Below are 25,470 nucleotides of genomic sequence, written 5' to 3'. Positions count from 1 at the left end.
TCTTCAAATGTCAGAGAACGCCTGCCTGCTGCATGGCTCTGCCTCTTGGGTAGCGTTTGTGTTTTTCATCTAAAACTAATAATAACGAGACAGGCCCTTGGAGGCGCTTTGTAATTTTTCATCCCTTTTTCATAGATCACTACATTTCTTTTATACCGCTGCACATAAAAACCCTATTATAGGCCAGTCAGGGAGTGCTGCCATCTCTAATTTTCACTTGGATAGTGATTTTATTCCAGTTTTATGTCATGATATTTGCTTCAAAGATTTTTCTGTTCAAGAGTCTGAGACCTGTTGCTTTACAGTACGTGACAAGTTGACATTTTCCACACTTAAATGAAAAAAAATTTCTTGCAGGTTCCATGCCTTTGTTTTAAAACTCAAGACCTCTCTCATATTTCAAATAGGGTTTATTCCCAAAACAAAATCATGGGAAATAATGATATTTGTCCATGCTTCAGTAAACAGTGGTGAAATCCGTGGAGGTTTCATAAAGAATCACTGATGTGTTTGACACCGGGTCGTATGATCTGCTCTCTAAAGAGAACGCACCGGGACTGCCAATGGGGATTCATTCATATAGACATTGATTTTCAATACCTGCTGTACCGATGAGGAGGGAGTGGCAGGAATTCTGAGGTCCACTTGATATTATTAACTGCTCCCCCTTCTCACAATGGTTATTACCTGGATCACTGCAGTCAGCAAAATGTTTGGACAAGTGATGAGATGGAGTGGGTGGAACGGGCCGCTAATGGACAGACGGGAAAGAGCAAAGAGCGAAATGAAACTCTGTTGATTCATTCTGTTGCAAATTGTCCTTACCGGCAATTTTTTCTGGATTGTTTTAAGATCTGAGTGAAAATCAATGAACTCATTGTGAATCAGTAGTCCATATATCTAAAAGAGGAAAATTGGAAAAGCAATATTCTCTCTATGTAGCAAAGTCTCTCATGTGATGCAGTTAGCAATGACAACACAACTAATGGTCCTATATAGTCAGTCCCAATGGGTTTGGAGTAGGCCAAACACATGAATCAAATGCTATACTTGGTGCCCGGCTACTTCTTCGGAGTGTGAAGTACATCCTTACTTCATTACTCAAAGCCGATGGCTTACATTCAGTCATTATGTAGCCTACATTACAGGTTGATTATCTGAGATATTCATAATGCAGGGGGCTCAGTTAAATATGATTGATCAAGCAAGTTAACCGCAGGCTTTCCACATGGTTTCCCCTTATTAAACATGGATTCAAATTAAGTGTTCATGATTGAACTTTTTATACAGATGGTGTGAAGAGCAGGCTGGCAGAGTAATAGATTACATGATACGGCTAACTTTCAGTTACGTAAAAAAAGAAAGATGTAGTCAGAGTTATGTAAAAAAAGAAAATTATTAGTAGGGCTAGCAGGATTAAAATGATGAAATACATTTTAAAATAAAGATTGACATTTTATAGATAATCGCACTGTGAATTGTCTTGTAAATTTTCATTTAGATTAATAATTGTTTTATATATATGTAGATGCAGTAACTGGACACAAAATATACTTAAGTACAAAAAATCCCATTTATATTTATTTTACCTTTTTTTTTTAATTTGCATTGCATTTGATATTAAGGTAATCCAAAAGTAAAAGTAATAATGTTATATTAATTAGATGTTTATTTTATATTTTGATAAACTAATTATATTTTAAACAGTAACTGTAACAGAAATTAATGTCAAAGTACCCTTCCCAACCCTGGTGAAGTTGAACATAACCTGATTATAGATTGTACAATTCTCTTGACCCTGCTGAAGGCGACATATGTCACATACCAGTGTGCAGTAAAGCACTATGTTGTATAAGAGAGCAGAGAAACTGACACATTTTCTTGAATGTATTCCATGCAGGTGTGTGACAGTAAGAGGAAACCCGTGGAGAGAGGACTCGGACACAACAGAGCACAGAGAGCACGTCTCGGAGCAGCTCGTCTGTCTTCATTGTGTCACAGGGAAGGAGCCTGCCACCGGGACACAGCACAAAGACATAGCAAAGGTCATATGGACAATGGTAGGAAACAATCACAAGAACACCATTTATACCTAGCCTTGATTCTACCTCTTACTGACTTGATTTGTCCTTCTGTTATTGAGTCTGTCTCTCTCTTGTCAGGCTGCTCTGACCATAAGCTAACCGGTGCAATAGGAAAACCTTTTAAGAGTATTTTTTTTTTTCCATCTCCGCCTCCCATGCAGTTACTAATGGATATGTTTTCCAGCTAAGAGCATATTTTACCTAATATCCTTTAAAGGATTAATAAACATTATGACTATCAGTCTTCAAAGGGACTGATAGGCAGTTTTTTGTACAGGATGTGAGTGCTGAAATGTCGTCTTCTTTTCAAATGAAACAAAGAAAGTCTATCAATGCATATTAGATTGAAGAAAAGACAGCCTATTAATATTACTAACGAGTGATTTGTATACACATATATCATGTTACTAGAAGTAAATCACCAGGTGGTGCCCCATTTACAAGCATATCACCAATTAGCTGAGCAAATGCTTCCTATTAGAAGATAAACATTCAAAATTGGATGTGCAATACCTCCAGAGACTGAAGAGCTAGCTGTATTTGCAAGGCATTAATGAAAAGTGCTAGAGTTTGAAATCCCACTGCGAACACTCCTGTACAATTGGTAGATTTTGATGATTCATATCGGTGAAATAACCACAACATTGAAACTGTTTAATACCTCTCACACCTGCAGATTGAATCTCCGCTGGCAATCCCTGCGCAACTTTTCACACACAATCGGATGCCTGGCTCTTCGCCAACACTTTGCAGAGAATTGAGCAGAATTTGAGAGCGGTGAAATATTTGGTGGCAGAGAGTATTCTCTGAGTCTCTAGGTGTCTCGAGGCTATGAATGTGATCCTCTCATTCCTGCAGGATGAGTTTGTGATTGTGCCTCGCTCTTTCCCTGGCCATCTGCTAGTCTACTCCCCTCTCATCTATATGGATAACAAGACATGCATTGGAATAACTAATCAACGTGCCTCATATGGTGCATGTGAATGAACAAGGTTGTACAGATTGGGGCTCCACTGAAAGCCATGCTGGGGACTGTGGAGCAGTTATCAGAATTCCTTAAGTATCCCCACTGCGGTGACATTTACAGTGTCACAGCAAAAGTGGCATAGTTAGTAAAAAAAAAAAAAGGCAAGCAGTAATATAAAAGAAGAAAAGCACACATACTGTAGGCTATGTTATAAAATAACCATGGCAAAAAAAATTGTAGCAGCAATTAAAAAGTGACATAAGTAACATTAAAATATTGAGACTTTATAAAAATCGAATGTTGGGACATTTATAAAAATGTATGCTTTTATATAAAAGTGGCTATTTTACAGTAAAATTGTTTAAAGTGTTTATATTGCACATTGCAGGTTTTTTACGTCACAAAATAATAGTTTATTATACATTCCTGTGGGAGGTAACACCTAACATCCGCTTCAAAGTGCTTTTCTCGAGTGTAAATAGGTCACGTATATGAGCCGGGTTTTTTTAAAACGCTCAGCCTTTTAAACAGGTGTTCTTGGAAGGTCGCACATTTTTCTTTCTGTCATTGTCTACAAGTGAAGACAGCAGGCTATTGGAGTGGCAGGCCAAGTCCAGCCCGTGGGAGGAGGGTTATGGTAGCGCTGGTCCGAGATGGATGGAGAAATAAAGAGATGGAGAGGTGATTTTCTTAGCGGAGCCTCCAGCCTCCATAACATGAGGGGCCAGGGCTGGGCTTGGAGAATCAATCCCTCAGGATGAGTCTATGCTAAAATGGAGAGATCTGAAGTGTGCTTGTCCTGAGGGAAAGACTGTCCACATCCAGATGTTTAGTGTACAGTTGACGATTGATGCCTGGAGCGAGGGAGCGTAGTGATTGTAAATGTGAGTGTGCACACACACAGACACACACAAACTCTTAATATGTGTGTATGTGGTAGACAGGGATTCGCTAAATATTTCAAAGGGCCAAGAGAGAAAACAAAGAGAAAATGGATATCAGAATCTAGAGCAGTAGTCCCAGAAGAGACACCCTAGGAGCCCCCTTCTCCCAGTTACAACAGAAATAAAATCGTTTGATCTATGCCGCTCCTGCTTCTATTGTTATCTGCTGTAAACCTCCACCCTCCAAACTATTCTCATTGTAGCACTGCTGTGGAGGCCATCAAACGTGCAGATAAATAGGAAGTGCAAATATGTTTACTCATGCAACCTGCAAATTATTTGATACCACCAGGGAGGTTCTGCTTATTTGTAGCGTTTTCATACACCTTCCCACTTTAATTAGCAATTTTAGAGAGCCTCCCCCTGCCCCCACCACACCTGACTTGTTTCTCAAAGCCTTTGTAATTACAATCAACAGCTATTTAATTCTTTTTAACAGCAAGCTTGTTTAGCCAAGCAAATCTTTTATTAGTTAAATCAATGTGATGTGATTTCATTATGTTTTAATGGCAACTAGAGATGTGTGTGTGATGCCGTTTGAATGAGCGAGCAGCAGCTGGAGGGATATCCACATTTTTTTACACATCACAAAACATAATCAACAGTATTTGAGAAGTAGAGCAGACTGATTAAAAAAAAACAGTCTACTTCTCTCATTTCTCATTTCATTTAGTGTAATCAATCTAGGGCCACTAGGCCTTCACCTCTCAGAGACTGGAGTGCGACTGCTGTTATGAATTCAAAAATAAGTCTGCTTTTTTTGTGAAGGCTGCATGCTTGGACTACATTACATGTCATTTGTTAGACGCTTTTATCCAAACCGACTTCCATACATTCAGTACTGTGGACAATCCCCACAGGAACAATTTGGGGTGAAGTGTCTTGCCCAGGGACACAACGACATGCTGACTGCAGTGGGACTCGAACTTGCTACCCTCTGATTCGAAGTCCAGCACTCTATCCACAGAGCCACAGCCGCCCCACATGCAGCTGTGCAGGGCATTAACCAATAAGAACTTTAATGTTTCCGTTAAAGAGGCCATATAGGGTTTTCCCGTTCATCTAGTGTCTTCTATGACATTACATTATATAACATGTTACCTGTTAGATGCTTCCACCCAATTTTACTTACATACACTCAATATTGTGCTGACTGCTGTGGGTGTCAAGGTGAGATTGAACCAGCGCTCCCCTGATACGAAGATCAGCGCACCAACTCCTCGTAAAATAATGACATCACGATGTAACACTCTTGCTTTTATTGGCAAGCGCTCCAACAAATTGTACGTGATAGGCTGGGTGGGACATTTTTGACACATCACTAACGGTTGATCAATCACAACAGAGCCGGCCAGCTAACCAATCAGAGCAGACTGGGCTCTGGTTTCAGACAGAGGGTGAAAAGAGGTGCTGCAGCACAGGCAGTATGAGAACAATAAAGAGCTTTTTGAACATTGAAGCACGGAAGCACAGTAGTAGCACACAATTCAAGGGTTAACATGTAAATTAGCATATGATGTCCTCTTTATTAAGAGACTGTCTAACATCTCATTTGTTTGGCTGCATCATCCGAAACACTGCAAACCAGTCACAGTGGCTCAGTCGATACACACCCAAGATATTGACCAGGTCTTTAGTTTCGAACACTTCCTAATAGGTCGGTACACCTGTGTTTGTTGTACCTTGCAGAGTGGGTTGACCATCCTTGTTACTAAACATCCTTATCAGTTTCTGGTCACACACATACACGAACACGCACATGCAGCATCCCATTAAACTGGCAATTTCCTTATCAGCGCATTCCATGGACCAACAAATTCATTAGCATTGATTTCCATTTGACTATAAAACAGGGTCCATCCGTTCAATCTATCTCTCTTCTCTTTTCCTACTTGTCCTTTTCCAACCTTCCCGGCTCTATCTCTCCTCTAGCTCTAAAGGCATCCCTCCTTATGGACGCTACAGTAGGTGAACTCTTGTTAATTGCTCGCAGCAGTTGGAGGTTATCAGCTGGCTGGCAGTAAAGGTCTGAATAATAAGCAGGTCTGTACAAGGCCCAGGTGGAAAACAATTAAGAAAGAAGCTGCTGCTTTCTTACCTGAGAGACTGCAGTATGAAAACCAGTTTGAACCACGTGGTAACCTCCAGGTATGAAATATTCAGTAAACTTGCATTCTCTTGAACACTCCACTTGTGGCTGAAAGATCTGATTGTATAGAAGTCAATGAGAAAATTACCTCACTTCTCTCAAAATTAAACATTTTCCTGATGAGTTTATCCTTTTATTGAAGATAATGTTTCAACTACACTTTGGCCATCAAAGCTAACACAATCAAAGAAAATGTCATGGTTCTTAAAAGGTTCAAGTAATTTGAAGCTAATGCACTATTACCTATAATGGTTTGGCTTATTTCAAGCAAATGTATACTTGCAGGTGTCCTGCTGTTCTGAATTTGATTCTTAATGGTTTTTGCAATTATTGTAATTGGCTTTGAAAAGAAAAGTGTCAGCTAAAGGAAATGTAATGTAACCAAACATGACATACAGTGAACCCAAGACCAGTCCAATAAAGGTATAAACTATGGAGGCAAGGGTAATGATAAAAACTCCCAGTATCCAATGATCATCTCTCTTGATCAGGTTACCAAAGGACAGACTGGTTGTCATAACAAGCTAAACCAAGGCAAGCTGAGTTTAGAAGCATCACAGATCTGGCAGGGAATGAACAGAAGTGGTCTATTGGTAGATATGATACGGAGCTTATTGGAGGTGGTAACAGGTGTGTAGGTGGGTGGGGAGGGTCAGGTTATTGGGTTTGGGGTTAACAGACATTATTGCAGGACAGGTGGGGGCATGATCTCACATGACAGGAGAGTTAGTATGGCAGGGGAAAAAGCCCCCGAGGAAAATGTGATACTAGGAATTGGCTGACTGTGTGACATGAAGAGGGAGGAGATGAGATTATGTAGATGAAGTGGTTGCAGGTTTAGGGGTGACTTATAAACAGGGTAAATAGGAGCGCAGGCAGTTGGTTGGCTGATTAGGTGCTGTATATAAAATCTTGCCCTGAGCATGCCTCTGGCTGCCCTTTTCATGGTGATTCCTGCATTTCCATAATGCCATTTTCCGAGTGTCTGAGGTTTACACACACACACACACACACACACACACACACACACACACACACACACACACACACACACACACACACACACACACACACTCCAACTATACACCCAGCTCAAAGTTTGATTTGCATTGGACTACACATCAATAAACGCATCTGTTTTTTTTCCAGTGCTATGTTTTTCCAAATGACCTTGCTTGTGCAGACAGAATTTCTGCAGGAGTGAACATTCACAAAGTTTGCTTGTTTATATGTTTTTTGAATATTGTTTGTATATTTGTATGCTTTCAACGTGAGAGTGCATACTGTGTTCAGTTTGCTGTTGCTGTTTGAATCCTCACCAGAACTGTGTGCAATATCGATTCATTATTTCAAATGTTGGAGTGTTTAATCATTGTGGTTCCTTTGGAAAATGTTTTGGATAAATACTGAGATGGTGCAGTTGAGAGCAGCTTTTTTTCCAGATGTAACCCCTTTTCAAACACACACACACACACACACACACACACACACACACACACACACTCCTCTTCCATCAAGTCTCCACTGTTCATCCTCCACTTTATTGCCTGCAGGCACTCTAACTTGGAGTCTGAACTTATTACGCATCTCCCTTCTCTGAATTTGGGTGCACTCAGCTTGTGAATGGAGAAGGAATGAGCTCATTCTACCTGCGTCAGCGCGAGGAACGGCTCTGCTGCAAACGGCTCGGTGAGGAAAGTGTAATGAGGAAGCACAGGGTTTTTCAGCATTGGAGGTGAACACCCCCCTCCTCGCGTTCAGGATCGGCTCTCCCTCTCAACCAATCAAGCTTGACGTGATTTAAGCCTCCCACCGCTGCATGTGAACTCCACGAGAACAGATTTATGAAAATGTTTAACTTTTTCCTGTAAGATTGCTCCAGGCTCTCTGTCCTCTCTCAGAGCCAATCAACTGAAACGCTCCATTTCTCTCTGTCTCTCCTCTTCTCCCCCAGTCCACCATCCCTTACTGTGTCCCACCATTTTGCCCACTATCACACCTTTGTACACACTTACTAGGGAAATAGGGATGACAAATCTTTCTTCTCAGAAGGGATTGCTGAAGGGATTTGTTCCATTGATGGTTGATTATTTCATGCTGAGTCAAAGGAAGGTAATGCTCTTCTTTCTCCATGGTTACCAACGGTTTTCGATATGTGTGCTTCTGTTGCTAAACAAACATAAGTAATCTAATTTTGCAATCTCTTCTGGAGCGCACAGAGGAAATGAACATGACATAAACATGACAGTTCAGCTTTGATAAATAGCCTTGGGTGCTCCACTAGTTGTGACAGAGCAGAAAGCAGAAGATGGCTGGACAGAATGGAGGGAGGATACAGTGTCTGTGTGATCCCTGAGAGGGGAGAGGTTTCCTTACCTCAGGGACTTGAGCAGGGGATATCTCGGCAGTAATAAATATTTGTTTGTATATCTGCTGCTTGTCAGAGTTGTGGCGCTGCTACATACTTCTGTGTTTTTAGTGCACCAACAGGAGCCAGAGCCAGGAATCAGCAGTGATGGATGGCCCTGTGCTCACAGATGGAGAGGTCAACGGAGTTCACCGTGGTGATGGAGACACTTCCCTGCTCGGCCCGTCTACTTTTTTAATTAACCTCTTTGGGAGGACCAGTCTCTTCCTTTAGAGGTAATCACAGGCTGGAGAGTGCCTTCATTAGGACTTATCTGACCTCTGTGTGTCCAGTAGAGAGCACACTCTCTGTCTCTACACCCACCACCACCCATCCAGTGCAGTAATGGCAGTGCCTTACAGAAAGGGCGATACAGCAGACCTTCGGAGTTTCCATTCTCTATAACCTCTTCCTGTCCGTGTTCACACACCTCACTCTATTCATCTCCCTGATAGATTTATTTTTCTTTCACAGCAAGGCAACTTCATTGATCCAACCAAGAGACAGTCGCATTGTAACGGTGAATTAGGCAAGGCCCCTCTTGCCAGAAGCCTTTGTGCTTTTCCTGTTTTCGTCTCTCATTTTCTCTTTTCTGCTCTTACTGTGGACCTCGTGGCCTCATTATACACAGACAGACAAGAAGCATCGACAGAAATAAAATGTATCTTATTTTTCACATTAGACTTCTAAGGGCCAAACAGGCATCAGCGCTCCTAAGCGGAAGTGAACCCCTCTGAGTAATGCCCCAGAACAAGCAGATCAAACGCTTCGCTGCCTTTCTTCCTATCTCTCTATTTTGGTTGCCTACTTTCATGTTGGGGAACAGTGGCTTAAGTGGCTCTATTGGAGCCCTCTGATGGGCTCTTAAATGAAGCCTGTGTGAGCTTGGGAAATACATTGGTTTGTTCTGAAGCTTCCTTGGTGCCCCCTGCTGTCCGCTCTGTGATCTGTGTTGTATACGATGAGGGACAACGTCTGGCAGGGAACAAGTACAAAAAAAAAATAAGGACTAGGATGAGTCAGGCAAGTTGCTTTGTTGAAGCTTTTTACATTTTCCTTCAGTGGATGAGAGTTTTATAGAATGAACACTCTGGATTGTATGTATTCACAATGATAGGAGGGGATAAAGCGATAAATGCATGGACCCACATCTCCCCCATGTGGACAACCGGTGTATAAACACTTTATTTAAACATCCAAAGCTTCTGGAAACTGACTTTTTGTCAGTACACACCCCATTCAAATTCCAACTTATAACCAACACTTTTTATAGCTGCAAGACTTACGTGAAGTTTATTGATTAATTTGTCTTACTCACGTCAAGTTTCCCATCTGGTGTTTGGCAATAAAATGCCAGGCCCGAATCCACTTGGTCTGTTTTCTTTTCAATAATCCACCTCTGAATTATTCATTTTTGTAAAAGATTCTAGTCCACCTAAATCTTCCTCATTCGTATGCAGCCAAGCTGGGTGCTTGACTTTTCGGTTTAACTCATCTGAAAGTTGCCTCAGTGTATGGCAGAGATGGTGTGTAGTGTGTGTGCCTTCAACAGTAGATGTGTGTTTGAATCTCATTGGACTTTTGCCAAGAGACTGGATCTGAGATCAGAAACTCTGGTTTTTCTCACTTTAACAAGAGGTGACAGAGGTATTTCTCTTTGACTCAGTGCTGTGTTTTGGTTTACATCTTGTTACAGAATAATCCCTGCTAATAAACACACATTTGTGTTATCTGGGTTAATTAGTGCATGCCAATCAAGATTAATATACATACTCTAATCTAGCAGTTACATTAGTTTGCAACAAGTCTCCCTTACATGTGCATCATTATTTTACATTATTACTGTCTTGGATGTCCCATAATCTATTGAGACTTTGTGAAGACAGTTGATTATGTTGTGTTGTTTTCCCACGCATAAATAATAAGGTGTATGTGGACCAAACATTGTGTCGTCATATTGATTAAAACCGGTTATTACAGTTAAATAACACAGTAAAATTGTAGGAAGCAATGGACAATATATTGAGTCAATGATTCAACGCAGCTAAATAAATGTACTCAAGTACTGTACTTAAATAGTATTTTTGACATACTTGTACTTAACTTGAGTAATTGTAACACAATAAACCACTGTAACTTTTCTTAGAGCACCTGAAAAAGCGCTTAGAAATTAAATGTATTATTATTATAGTTTTTTATGCTACCTAGTATTTTACGTAAATGGTTATAAGTAGGCTCCACATTGAAAAACGAAAGCCTTTAAACGCCCCTGCATGTACTTATTAGTAATAAAAACAAGATAACATAATATTCTAAAATCATTTACTGTAAAAATATCTATTATGCATTTTGATAACTTTAACTTTTGCTACTTGAAGTACATTTTATTGATAATACTTACATTTTCAATTTGGGACTTATTAGTATAGTATTTTAAGACCAGAGTTGTTCTACTTTTACAATAATCTTACTTCTTCTTCCACCACTGGAGATAATTTACTTTACAATCTTGTATTTTGTGAACTTTGGCTTTAAAAACAAAGCTACTGATTCCTGTGTAAAAATAATGTAGTCTGAATTTGAAATTCAATATGAATTGTAGCAATATGTGACTGTTGCCATTACATTGATTAAGAAAATCGTTAAAGTTTAATTATCTTTAGGTCTATAATGTATCACGACAGTTTATTTTCAATTTCCACCATTGAAGGAGATCCATGAAAGCAATGTGACTTATTTCGTGTGCTTCCAGCTTCACAATGTGCGCTGCGAGTCTATAAAAGTTGTGTTTACACGGTAAATAGACACTAAAGCCGATTATGACCAGGATCTGGAGGCAGGGCAGCGGAGGCCTGAAGCGGCGATGTGATTGGTCGCCGACTTGTCAGGAAGTGTCATGCAACCAATTACAGTGCGCGTAGATTTATCTCTGCCTTTGACCATCCGACCTCAAGTACCTGTCAACACAATGCATTTATTGTGTAAAGGTAATGAGATTTCTGAATGTTTTTCTCTCACAAAGCATCCGTTTAACCGGGGGGAGACATGCTCATAAAAATGACGGAACACTAATCATCTCCGCAGTGAGTCTCAGCAGTTTTATGAAATAAGTTTGTCCCTCATTACATGCAGCAACCGGACTCCGAGAATGACATGTGTTGCCACTAGCAGGATGGAGTGGCTGTTCCAGCGATGCCATAAAGAAGCTGTCTTTTTCTCTGGGTTTCGCTCAGTGCTGCTCATGTCATGTTTGGTAAGAGTTACAACTTAGTTTAATAAATTCTCACTTAGAAAACTTGTTTTTTTTGTTGACATCTAAAATGCAAAAAAAATATTAATTGCATTTCTTCTGAAATATTTGTGTTGACCCCACAGCTCTGGGTGTGACCAGTGCTGTGCTGTGCAGAGAAGTAGGACAGATTATAAATTGGTCACTGCGTCCAAGCCAAGGCCTATACTCATTTATCTGCGCCAAATAATAAGAGGATAAATACTGAATCCAATCCAATCCAAACATGGCAATCCTTTCAGAGGGCAGAAGATAATTAAATTGAGTTATGACTTTGCTGAGTCCAAACATGAAATAACGTGAAACAGCAACATGTCAAAATCATTTATGTCAGATAGGCAGCAAATATTACATTATGCAAGATACAAGTTCTTCAAGTCTCTTGTAACTGACTTATTTAACACTTTGTTGCATTCTGCTCTCTCTATACTATGCTATGACGTTTGTATTTTGGTTTTGTCAGTTGCTTTTGTTTGCTTTGTACAGCCCTTTGAAGCATTTTTTGTGATTTGGGGCTATAATACATTTTTGATTTGATTTGATTTATACAGCTCTTGGTCCTGTCCGTGTCCATGTACCCCGGGTTGTGGTCCATTGGGGTCCAGCTTCATTCAGCCTTCACAGGGAGCTACGCACCAGGCCACCACTCCCTTCTTCTTATCAACAGCCCCAACGAACTGGCAGCTAGAGACATTGGCAGGTACAGGAGCAGGTCACTTTTTACAGTCTGCATGAATGTAGTGATTAAAGAATGTATTATTGATGTTTAAGCAAATGGAAACACATGGCTTTGATGAGTGATGTTAAATGATTTAGCTCAAAGGCACAGTGCAAGATTTTGGGTCATCTTAAGGTCACTGATTTACTTATCTCATATCTTGTTTGTTTAAACTGTGAAGCAGAAGTGAAAATTATTCCTCAAATCTCACAGAAGTTAAAGGATTTTTTGTTTAATATTTTAATGCCGGTTTCCACCTTGCTGCAAGTCCTTATTACATTACATATTATTTAGCTGAGGCTTTTATCCAAAGCCACATACATTCAATACCATAGACATGCCTACGGGGGCAATTTGGGGTTAGGTATCTTGCCCAAGGACACTGACATGTTGTCAGGAGGTGAGATCAAACTGCCCACCCCCTGATTTGTATATCATGCTAACCCCTGAGCTATAGCCAACCTCATGCTAAGATAAGCCAAGTCTGCTGCCCCAAGCTTCATCTTAACTTTACAGACATGAAAGTGAATGAAGTGGTGTGTCGGAGGTGTGAACATCTAAATACATTATCGACAAAAGCATCTGCAAAAGTACTGCAAAAACTTCGGTCAGCAAAGATTTGATGTCCCCACAGTGTCCTGAAAATGCAGGATGACAGTTGCCAAAACTGTCAAATCATCAAGTTAACTGACATGCAACAATGTAAACTTTCTTGCCCTTGGTCCGGATCAAATAAACTAAACTACAGTGTGAAAGCTCAAGGTGATGTAAATAATTGAAAGTAGGTCCACCAGACATACAGTAAGTTTTGACTGAGAGATACAGCCCTGTCAAACCCACTGATACAGTGTTGTGTTTGCACTCTCATCTCCTCTGTCAATATTTGAGCACATGTCAAGTTAGAAGTAAGCGGTGCACTGTGCAGGTGCCGGATATGTAAATCACCTGCTTCACAGGAGGAGCTAGTAATACTGTCGGCTGAGCAGCAGAAAGAAAAGTTTGCAATCTTTCAGAGTTTTTGTGCATTAAGTCTTTCCTGCGGCCTGCTTAAAGAGCAACATAATGATGGGCTCAGTTTCATGCAGTAATTGATAAACAGCTGGTGGTCTGTAAGTGTTTAATTTGTCTCTTTTTCCTTTTTCCATGTCTTCGCCGCTACGTTTCCATCCATGCTCCCTACTATTCTGTCTTTTTTCCAGGGCGATTATGGAGAGGCAGCTGGCAGCCAGTATCAACATCCTCGCCAGGACCTCTACAATGTAAATCAAACTGACCTCCTACCATGCCACAACTTTGAACCCAGCTGGGGCACAAACAAACAGACTATCTTAGTGCTTACATGTACAGAGATGCTTAAACACGTGTTGTTTCTCTGACCTACATGACTGGTTACCTAGGAAATCACAAGGTGAATGGGTTGCATCTCAATGCGTTTATCCGTTTTTCCACCACTTGAGTGGCAGATAGCCTTCAAGCGGTCATTTGAATTCATGGATTAGCTTTTCTGTTAATGCATAAACCACAAAAGGAACAAGGGAGGAGCAACTGAGGAGAGTAACTCATTGGAAAATGCCATATAAAACGTGTTAAAGAACAGAGGTTTAGCCTAAAAATAGAGGATGTGGTTCCAGTAGTTTAGGGGTAATGGAGGTGATAGGGGATTTTAATGTGTGAGTTAAGTACTGAAGGAGTATCAGCTATATCTAGGCTCATGTAGTTGTATGCCTCATTTATTCTGGCATTCAACAAGTTTAAATATAGGTTTTCGGCTTGGTTTTAACTGTCCTTCACAATCCAAGAGAAATGGCAACATAAAAGCCTGGCATCACTGTGAATCACAGCCGCAATATTAATTATGGCTTTTCACAGTTTGATGTTGAGAGCTTTCTTTTACAATAATTTTACAAAACCTTTTTTACTCAATTCAAGGATCTGACCCTTACACTGGTACTCTTGAGTCTAGTCGTAATTCACAGTTACTTATGTGCATTAAATGGGGCTTTTTTAATGTCAGTGGTTTTTCTGGTTCTATAGGTACTACTGGAAGGGTGAAATCCAAGATGCAAGTGAAGTTCTGATGGTAAGCTTACTGACAAACAATGTCCTTTTTCTATACACATGTACTCAACAAGAATGCTGAAATTCCTGTTAAACTGCAGAAGTGTAAAATGAGATGTCACTGTTGTTGCAGCTGGTGAAAACAAAGACCTCCAGGATCCAGCAGGTCATGGATTTTGTAAGGTGAGAGGTTGCTCTATGTAACAGTTATTAACTTTATTCGTATTACCATCCAAGTTTCAAACTAACTTCATGTTAAATCTGTGCGAGCTCCTGTAGACATGCTTTCAACGGTTGTTGCGGTTATTTTCAACTTGGACCATACTATTCATGTACTTAAAATGATTCCATTGCAACAAAAGCTATGACTGTATGTTCAACAAATTACAGCATTGTAATCAACAGTGTTGTACAAAATATTTTTTTCTTGATCTGAATTGACTGTTGGTGTCCGTAAGAGTAATTTATTGAGTTGTTAACGTTAGTAAATGTTCTCCAGCACCATCAAAAAGCCATAAACAGTTAAGGATCCACATTTCTGTTTGGCCATTTGTGATTGCATCATCAGACGATTATACTTGTTCATGTGCTAAGTTGTTGAAGTGGCATCTTTCTGAGTTAAAAAGTCCAGGTTGAAATAATTGAAATCAAGAGGAAATCCTAATGACTGCTGCTTCCTGCTTTGCTACAGTGCAGATGCGCTTCTCACTTCCTTTCTGCTTTGCTGATATTTGTGCGACCTCTTCATACTTTTGTCCAACTAAAACCTTTAAGGAAGTTTCCTATGACTTGTTGTTACTACTAAAATATTTAGGGAGGATTATTTATGCAACACTACCCACAAAATGAGCGCGCCCCAACAGAAACTTAGTGGTCCACTGACAACGTTTTCTTGAGGAATGCAATATACCTCTTGGCTTATCACAATCGATGAAGAGCACAGATTGTCATAAACTGTTGCCCAAGATTGCTTGATAAAAAAGTATATTCTTGCTGGAGAGGTTTTCTGAACGCCTGGCACTTTTCCAAAGTCTTCTGCCTCTTAACTCGACAAGATGGACAGCTATCTTTTAATAACACCACACCTTTCCTTAGCCTCACCGAGACAAAACCAGTGAATTCATGTGCAATGAATTTCATTGCTGCCTGCTGGGATAATCTGTGTGCAAAAGCTATAAATAAGTACAAGGTTGTACTCATGAAAGCTTTAGCGCAAGTTCAATAAGGAAGACCTAACTCGAGTCACTCACACGTCACTCTATGGCTCCCTTCCCCCCTCATTAAATATGAGGGCGTCACGCCTCAGCAGCCAATCGCTGCACATGCTAAATGCCTTAAATACCTGCTCTTCCTCCCTGTCAGTTGTCATTGCAGATGATCACACGCAATGGTAGTTGCAATACAATACGGCTTCTCGTGAGAAAAACCGTAAGAAACAACTAGCTCAAGATGTCCAACTCGGACAATTCGGAACACGAACCTTCTCTGGAAGTCTCCGATCCCGGTTCGGCTCCCCACAGCGGCTTATCAACAGAGGAAGACTTCCTCATCGCCGGGCTCCTGCAGCAGGGCTTTCCCACAGCCCCAGGCCTCACTCTCTCTCAGCTGCGATAGCTCTCGGACCAGGTCTCCAGCGTAGCTCCCCAGTCCGGGGCAGCAGCTCCAGCCAGCTTCCCAGAGAGCAGGACGAGGCCGCAGCCGCGGAGGTAAAAAAAAAAAAAAAAAAAAAAAAAGGGCAGGAAGTCGAGCCCTCCAGGATCCCGTCCCCCTCCAAAAAATCCACCCCTTCTCAGGCTCGCCAGTCCGGTAGCGTCACACACCCCTATGGAGAGTAGCGCGGCCGGCTCCCTGCAATTCCTGGCTAGCTCCATGATAGCTATCGATGCTCGCCTCCAGGCTCTGGAAGACTACGCCACAGGAGCTTCAACTTCCGTTGCACTCAGGTACTAGTTTTAACGAAAACGTTTGCACTCGACCCTTACACAGGGTTGGGTTGTAACGGAATACATGTAACGGTGTTACGTAATCAGAAGAAAAATAAAGAAAGAAAAAAAAAAAAAAAAATCAGTATATTCAGCGGTGTTACATTTGAAAAACGAGTAATCTGAGTGCAGTTACTCTCGTAAACCTGAAGTGAATACTTATTGGAATTATTGGTGGAAAGTTTCCTCACAATGTAATATTCATTACCGGCAGAACCGTGTGCACAGCGCTGCAGCGTATCTGCGAGCAAGAGATGCAGCGTGTCCGTGAGGCCCCGCCCCGCACGCAGATGAGAGAGAGAGAGAGTTCTCTTTCAAAACATATTGGAAGGTAGAAACGGAGATGTTTAGATAAAACGTGGAAGATAACGTTTACGTAGCATTTATTTATTGTCGGAATGATGACATTCATAACGGGATCAAATCTAACTGAATGGCCTGCTGCTGCCGAATGCATGGGACAAGTAACTGGGAAAAGTTTTAAAAGTGATTACATCGTTGCAGATAATAAATAATAATGATAATGTATTCTATTTAGGGGCGCCTTTCAAAGCACCCAAGGACACCTTACAATGCATAAACTTTTCCAAGGAAAGGTTTTAAGACAGTACAAAGAATGCAGTCTGGGTGAGTTTTTCTTTTTATGTGCGGTGCAGATGAGAGAGCTGTCCAGAATGACACTAAAATGTTGTGTTCGTGCTCTTCATAAGCCATTAAAACAGTAAAATACGTGTCTCCCGTTCACCAAAACATACCCATCTGTTATGGAAAAGAAAGTATTCTAAAGAGAAAGAAGAAAGAAAAAGAAGAGGAAAAGATAGAAAGAAGAGGAAAAGGAGAAAATATAAAAAGAAGAGGAGGAAAGAAGAAAAAGAAGAGGAAAGGAAGTATTCTAAAAGTAATCTGCCACCGGTACCGGCGGGATCGTGGTTAGTTTCCGATGCGCAGAAGAAAATCTGGCCCACCCTATATTTTTACAGGCCCACCCTAAAGTACATTTCTGCCTACGCTACTGGTCCGCACAGCAGCAACAACCAATCACATGAATCTCTTGCCCCCGACACACAAAGCAATAGCAATGTTAAAACTAAGTAAACTGGAAAGAAAAAAAAGAAAAAAATCCCCAACAGGCGAAAACCTACCAGTTTCACCCACTGTCTCTGCCTCCTCCCTCCATGCCTCGCTCCTCTGGTTTGTATCCCGGTAGATGAACAGAGACTGATCATACAGCACCGGGTGATTCACTACCGCTATAATGAATTTTCCCTCACATTTTTGGAATATGAGGAATTACCTGCGTAGTCTCTCCCAACATACACGCGGTCTGATTGGCTAGCGCTTGTACCGGCAGATTTGCATAAACGGGATTTCATTGGCTGACGCTTCTGCCGAGGCGCCAAAAGTTGAACATTGCTCAACTTTTTGAAGCGAGCAACGCCAGCAAACGCTCCACGTCGCTTCCCAAAATACAGTTCTACTAAAAGTGACGTCACCCCATTCAAAGTGAATGGGCAGAAGCGTCGGAAGCTGTAACTCACGCCACCGTGTGGACGGGACGTCACAGTGGCTCTGCGCCAGAAACATAAAAAAAAAATATATAAAAAAATAAAAATAAAAAAAGGCATTCTGGAATATCACCCCTCCACTCCCATTAACATCCCTCAGCTAGCAGCTGCGCTATCTACAGATTCCGTGTTCGTTGACTATCTCCCGTCAGGGCTCTCCCAAGGCTTCAGGGTAGGGGTCCTCCCATCTCCCACAGTGACTTCGTAGCAAGAAACTTACAGTCAGCCGCTAAAGAACCCAACATAGTTTCCCAGCTCATCGACAAAGAACTTCTCAAAGGATATATAATCGGTCCTTTTAGCTCCTCCCCCTTCTCAGTGTTCCGTTCAAATCCCATCGGAATAGCCACACGTAAATAAAAGGCTGATTTTCGATCTGTCCGCTCCCTGCTCCGGCCCATTCTGCAGCGTCAATAGCATCATCCCTCCAGATCAGTTCTCCCTTCACCATGCCTCAGTGGATAATGCAATAAAGATGATCAAGTTCACAGGGCACGGAGCTCGGCTCTCCAAAGCGGACATTACCGATGCCTTCAAATCATCCCCATTCATCCGTCTCAGTGGAACTTGTTCGGTATTAAGTGGGAGTCCAAACTCTATCTTTGCCGTTCGCCTGACCTTCAGGTGCAGAAGCAGCCCCCGCATCTTCAATTCCTTCTCGGAAGCGCTCTATTGGATCCTGCTGAACATCGTCAGAATCCCCTCCGTCCTTCACCTACCGGACGACTTCCTCCCCATAGACCCGCCACAGGACAGCTCAGGGATCTCACTGGCCAAGCTTAAACACTGCTTCAGGAGTGAGGTGTCCCTCTCTCCAAAAAGAAAACGTTAGGTCCCGACACACACTTAGAGTTCTTAGGCATCATCCTCGACTCCATAGACATGAAGGCGTCTCTCCCCTCCGACAAATTGCAGCGCATCCGGGACATCACCAAGTCATACTGCGAGCAACAAGTTATCACAAAACAACAGTTGCTCTCCCTTCTCGGACACCTCAACTTCGCCATGCACGTCATCCCCCAGGGGCGCTCGTTCATCTCCCGCCTCCTGGACGCAGCATCAGCGGTCGACAACCTCCATGACCGCGTTTTCTTAGACGAAGGCTGCCGCTCAGACCTACGGTTCTGGTCCCTCCTGCTCGCCCACTGGAACGGAGTTACCTTCTTTTACGATGGCCTCGTGCGTTCCTCTGACTCAATGAGTTTCTTCACGGATGCTGCCCATCCATGGGTTTTGGGGGTTTCTTCCAGGGAGAGTGGTTCGCAGGGTCATGGCCCCGTCAATTTCTACCCAAGCAAGTTCTCACTAAATCCAGCCTATCACCCATATCATACCCGGGCATTCCTTCAGGATAGGTGCAGCCACCTCTGCTGCTAATCAAGGTCTCTCTACCTCATCCCTACAACAACTAGGACGGTGGTCCTCCTCCGCCTTCACAACCTTCATTCGTCCGGACATCAGCGCCGTACGGGCTTCCCAAAGATCTCTCAGACCCTAACTATGGTAGTTATACATATAACTGGTGGTGGCTCAAACACATTCACAAGTATACATGTCTCACTAAGGTTCCCGATATTCAAAACTGCATTCCTGTCCTAATTCCGCGGGCCCCGCCCACAGGGAATAATGTCTCGTCTCACGCCGCAACTACAGGTAATGGGCTTCATCTCCGGCACACAGGTATTTCATTCCCAGGCCTTGCTCAAACGCATCAGCGTAAAATGTATTTCCTGCAGTCCGCGTGGACTCGGGCCACCGTACACTCCGGTGTCAGTTACAAAACAAAGGAAATAAAGAAAGAGTAAAGATATGTATATATAGCCTGCGAAGTCAGGCGTGGCGGAAAGCCACCGTACACTTCGGTGCCAGTTACAAAACAAAGGAAAAGAAATGAGGAGTAAAGAAAAAAATATATATATATAGCCTGCGAAGTCAGGCGTGGCGGAAGGCCACCGTACACTTCGGTGTCGTAGCGGAAGGCTACCGTACACTTCGGTGTCAGTTACAAAACAAAGGAAAAAGATACATATATATATATATATATATATATATATATATATATATATATATATATATATATATATATATAACCTGCGAAGTCAGGCGTGGCGGAAGGCCACCGTACACTTCGGTGTCGTAGCGGAAGGCTACCGTACACTTCGGTGTCAGTTACAAAACAAAGGAAAAAGAAATAAAGAAAAAAAATATATATATATAGCCTGCGAAGTCAGGCGTGGCGGAAGGCCACCGTACACTTCGGTGTCGTAGCGGAAGGCTACCGTACACTTCGGTGTCAGTTACAAAACAAAGGAAAAAGAAATAAAGAAAAAAATATATATATATATATAGCCTGCGAAGTCAGGCGTGGCGGAAGGCCACCGTACACTTCGGTGTCGTAGCGGAAGGCTACCGTACACTTCGGTGTCAGTTACAAAACAAACGAAAGAGTAAAGAAAAGATATATATATATATATATAACCTGCGAAGTCAGGCGTGGCGGAAGGCCACCGTACACTTCGGTGTCAGTTACAAAACAAAGGAAAAAGAATAAAGAGAAATATATATATATAGCCTGCAAAGTCAGGCGTGGCGGAAGGCCACCGTACACTTCGGTGTCGTAGCGGAAGGCTACCGTACACTTCGGTGTCGTGGACGTTGGGCCACCGTTACAAAACGAAACCGCTCGCTCCTCGGCGTAGTCAAGCCCTGCTGGCCAGGCATGCGACCCGCAGGTCGTTTTCAGATAAGACCGGCACTGATTTCGGCAGTCAGAGTCTCAGCATGACCAGTAAGCTCCGGCAGTGATTCCGGCACAGTGTCGCTCATATACGTGTTAATCTATTATCTCTCCTCCCCAGATCACCAGTCACCCCACAAGGTAAGCAACTCAGTTCATCTCAGTATTCATACTTCACTGGTTTTGGGGATTTCATCGGAGCGGTGCTTTCCCTCCTGAATGATTATCCTGCAAACCGGGGGCCTAATCGCCAAACACCATTACATTCTCCTGTTGTACTATCATGGCAATCATTTCATTCATATGACGTGTAAACAATAAATATGTAATTCTTACATCACGTCTCTCCGGTTTGAACTACAGATGGCACGATTTAGTAGAGCTAACTTGGACCCAGGACATCTGTTGGACAGCCAATGGTGGGCACGAGGAACATACTTACCCCATTAACACAAAAAATAACATAGGAAATGAAGAGAAAATGTGTCATGTGGAAGAAAGAGGGAAATCTCTTCGAAGACAATGGTTCATTCACCATTCATGGTCCCATTTCCCGAGTTAGGAAGTTGTTTTTCCGACTTTGGTGTGTTGATGAGCCTGTGATAATGTGGAAGAAGGCATGGATGCTCAAAAAGAAGATGTCTTGTATGTTATTACTCAGAGCACTTAAAAAACATGTTGATTGAGCTGTTGTGCTGACATGACAGGGCATTCATGTGAATATTTGCAGTTGAAACTAGTTTTAAACATAACATAATTTGTGCTCACCCTTGATTTTTACTCGCTTTAAAATGTATTGGGGTTCTGTCTGATCTTCGCCCTCGAGCCCGGCCCCCTGAGTGCCGTGGTCTTCGCCCTCGGGCCCGGCCCCCTGACTCTTCCTGCCGCTGCCTTTTCCCTCATGCTCGGCCCCCTGAGTTCGCCCGCTGTGGTCTTCGCCCCTCCATGGTCTCTGCCTTGCCCCCGGGCCGTCCGCCTGAGTTCCCCACCTTGGACTCTGCCTTGCCCCCGGGCCTTGCGCCCGAAAATAAGACCATTCTTTTATTTAGTAATCCTGCTATCAGACAGACAGACAGACAGACATACAGACAGACAAATAAACCAGGCTAACATCAAAACACATTGTGGCAAAGGTTAAGAAAACATACTACATTCAAGGTGCTATGGTCTGTAACACAAAAGAGAAAATGTTGGGGTCCAGAGATATTTGCAGAAATAACCGTATGGACACACTGATACACTGACAGTTTTATTTTGTATTACTGGACCACTGCCAACAGAGGGATCAAAAGGTTCAACAGACTTATATCAAAACCTGCGGACTGAAAAGAATCAAAGTTATTGATACCTTCAATCTGTTCTGGGGATGTAGTCCTCTTTTCAGGACAGGGGGCCTCCACTGAAGCAGATCTAAAGCCAATGGTTGTTATGGACCCTTTCTGGATTAGCCTGAAACATCAGGCCATGGATGATGTGCCCAGTTGCAGCAGTTTTAGCTTTAGTGCCTCAATGTCAGCAGTTGACTGATCCGTCTAAGTACTGAAAGGCAGTTTCTTCTTTGACATAATTGCCAAAATTAATAAGGGTAAATGGACTGTACTTATATAGCGCTTTATCCAGTCTTTACGACCCCTCAAAGCGCTTTACATACTACATGTCATTCACCCATTCACACCCATTCATACAGAGCAGTACCACTTGCTCTAGGACCTAACATTCACACACATTCACACATCGTTGGCCATGCCATCGGGAGCAACTCAGGGTTAAGTATATTGACCAAGGATACATCGACATGTTGGCTGCACGGGCTGGGATCGAACCCACAACCTTCTGGTTGAAAGACGGCCACACTCCCTCTCAGCCACAGTCGCCCTGTATGTAATAATACATGTCATTTATTTGCTCTCAACAAACCCTCCTGTATTGTACCCCTTGGTATTCTATCCACTTAATCATGTAATGAATTTCTCCTTATACACTGACATAATTCATAAAATTAGACAAGCTGCTAGATTCTCCAGGTACAGGGCCTGAGTTGTCCTTGCATGCACCAATTCAATTAGTGCACCACAATTTGAACATGACACAACCATTAACCTTGGAGGAAATCATGCAACATTTGAAGTCTTCCTCCTGCTGATTTGCTATTCTGGCTACAGGCTTTTCTCATTAATCATTTTGACTGCATGGCATCAGATCTGTGAATAGTCAACAGTTCTCTACTCCCAGGCTTTTTATTACATGCGCTAATAACTGTGACACTTAGGAAAAAGAACAATCTAGACAGCTATCTAATTAACTAAAGTGTTTTTTTAACAGCTTTACACGTTCCAAGCTGGAACAACAATAAACAATGTATACTCAGAATGTGGACCACACTTCAGCATTGAGACTACTCTTGTTAAGGTTTTGAATCTGCTTAAACACAGACTTTTGGAAAGCTTCATTCTTATCAATAGATCTCAGTGCTGCATTTAACACAGTCAGCCACAACATAGTGAAAGCTCTGTGGGACTTTCTGTCACAGTGCTAAACGGGTTTGAATCCCTTTTGAAAGAACATAAAACGGAGTCCCCCAAGGCTCCATCCTAAGGTCTCTTCTGTTCAATATTTAGATGCAAAGATTAGAAAAAACATCATATTAGTTTTGCAGACATAGAGTTTTTAACGATATCACCAAGGGATTATTGTGTGTCTTCATATTCTCTTTATACTGCTTTGTGTTTCTTTTATATATTTTCTTATGCCCAAAATTGCCTTGCCTCGTATAGATATGTGTTCTTGCTGTAGTGTTTATCTTTTATAAATAAAATGTATGTATCATTTTGTATTTGTCTGGGTCCCTTCAAGGTCTGTCCATCCCTACGCTAACCCAGAAGTCCTCAGCTTCCTGGTGGAGGACGGCAGTCTGGCTTACATGAAGTGGATGGATGAAGCCATTCCAGACGACTGATACGTTTGTGAAATCAAAGCAAACCTCAACATGGACTGCAGCTGAACATGGAAAATGAGCCATGTGTACAGGCTGATGTTTGAAGGCTTTGGATCGAAGGGTTCAGAAAGCAACACTAGTTCGATACATGACATTTATACTTTTTGTTGCTCTGACCTTGTCATAGCAAATTCCACTACTACTGTGGATATTTGATTTCCACTTTAAAGTATTTTGTGCTACATTCTCAGAAGGAACTTACCTCTGTTTGACTGGACACCTCAAACAAACATATTCCAAGATGACCAGTCAGTTTTAAGTCAGTTTGCAAAGTATATTAATCTGGTATTAACGATAACAGTATCTCAGCTTTGTGCTAAAGGATTCTCAGTAAACTCATTGGTTAAATACACTCCAAGTTGTCTAGATTTATAAAATAATATTGGTATCAGTACAGGAATCACCAGTCTGTATCATGCATTTTAGTCCTCACTATTCACTACATCAATGCCTTTTTGCATGTACGTTGCTGAAGCGTTTATACAGATACTGTCTTCTAAAAGCAGTAATCTTTGAATAGTGGCATTTGATGAACCATCTCCTCCTCTAGTTTAATCACGTTTACATTTATATTCTATTTTATTTGGTCTAGTTTTACTTAGATATTCTTTTAAGATGACATCTCTTTTCCTTTTAACAAACATTGAGGTTTGCCTTACTGGTTTATTGGTTTAAACGATTAATATAATAATAGTGTTTCCTTTACTGGAAGGCGGCACACAACTGTCTGCCTTGAGAAATATAATTGTATTGAAAGGTGTGTCATAAAAGAACAATACTGCTGAATTTCAGTACAACTCCAGGTTAGCCCTGTTTGTACCAATAAAACATGTAATACCACCTTGTAGAACCTCAGAGAAAACTACACAGTACTACTGACGATACATTAACAAACAGATGTGACTGACAACATTTTGCGTTATTGTACATTTTGACAATTTCTCTCCATTGTTTTTATCATGAATATATAAAACATTATATGGTTTTGTATGTATAATTATGGACTGATGCTGATCAGAGCAGCCTGGCTAAATAACTTAAATTGAATAACAAAAACAAACAATCAACACTCTGATACACGTGTGCGTTACAGGGCTTGCCTGAAAATGTTCTTACTGTGGAGATAATAAAGGATTATTTTATTTTATCTTATCTTGTTAACTGGATCTTTGATACATGACCACAGAGGTTTAATAAAAAAACAAAAACAATTAATATACATTACAATACATCTGTTACACCAAGCCATGCTGTATTTGCAGTTACAGGTCAGCCTTGCATGCTTACCTCATTATACAAAAGTAAACTTTAATCCTCAGTCTGCAGAAAAGTGTTTCCGGCATGAGGCCCCAACAAAGAAACTGCAGACCGGGTTTAGTCGTGTGTTGTGTCTGTAGAGCCAGAATAATCCTCCGCATCAGCTCCTGGGATCAGGCCATTTGATGGCGTGTGTGAATGTGCGCATTTGTGTGTGTATGGGTGTTTGTAACTACTTCAACGCATGTGTACCCATTCACATCAATGCGTGTGTACAAGCCATGTCACAGGCTATAAATACTTACAGGAAGTATGCCT

At 41.7% G+C, this 25,470-nt stretch overlaps 1 protein-coding gene across 4 annotated transcripts; it reads left to right on the top strand.

Moving 5' to 3' along the window:
• The first annotated feature begins 11,403 nt into the window (after positions 1-11,403).
• zgc:63972 (protein CutA homolog) lies at positions 11,404-24,868 on the top strand. 4 transcript variants are annotated; one of them, XM_034238999.1, is made up of 8 exons: positions 11,501-11,804; positions 12,392-12,540; positions 13,758-13,817; positions 14,593-14,638; positions 14,750-14,799; positions 21,022-21,041; positions 21,264-21,319; positions 23,754-24,868. In XM_034238999.1, the coding sequence occupies exons 1-7, from the start codon at positions 11,700-11,702 to the stop codon at positions 21,275-21,277; spliced, it is 444 nt and encodes a 147-aa protein (XP_034094890.1). In that variant the 5' UTR covers positions 11,501-11,699; the 3' UTR covers positions 21,278-21,319; positions 23,754-24,868. The 4 variants fall into 4 exon arrangements, with proteins under 4 accessions (XP_034094888.1, XP_034094889.1, XP_034094890.1 ...); XM_034238997.1 differs by lacking the exons at positions 21,022-21,041; positions 21,264-21,319 and having other exon boundaries at positions 11,404-11,538; positions 11,684-11,804; XM_034238998.1 differs by lacking the exons at positions 21,022-21,041; positions 21,264-21,319 and having other exon boundaries at positions 11,493-11,634; positions 11,720-11,804.
• Positions 24,869-25,470: the final 602 nt, after the last annotated feature.

Source organism: Gymnodraco acuticeps, unplaced genomic scaffold (genome assembly GCF_902827175.1).
Source record: "Gymnodraco acuticeps unplaced genomic scaffold, fGymAcu1.1, whole genome shotgun sequence".
Lineage (NCBI taxonomy): Eukaryota > Metazoa > Chordata > Actinopteri > Perciformes > Bathydraconidae > Gymnodraco > Gymnodraco acuticeps.
Note: the sequence above shows the minus strand (reverse complement) of the source record. Positions and strands in the feature narration are given on the sequence as shown.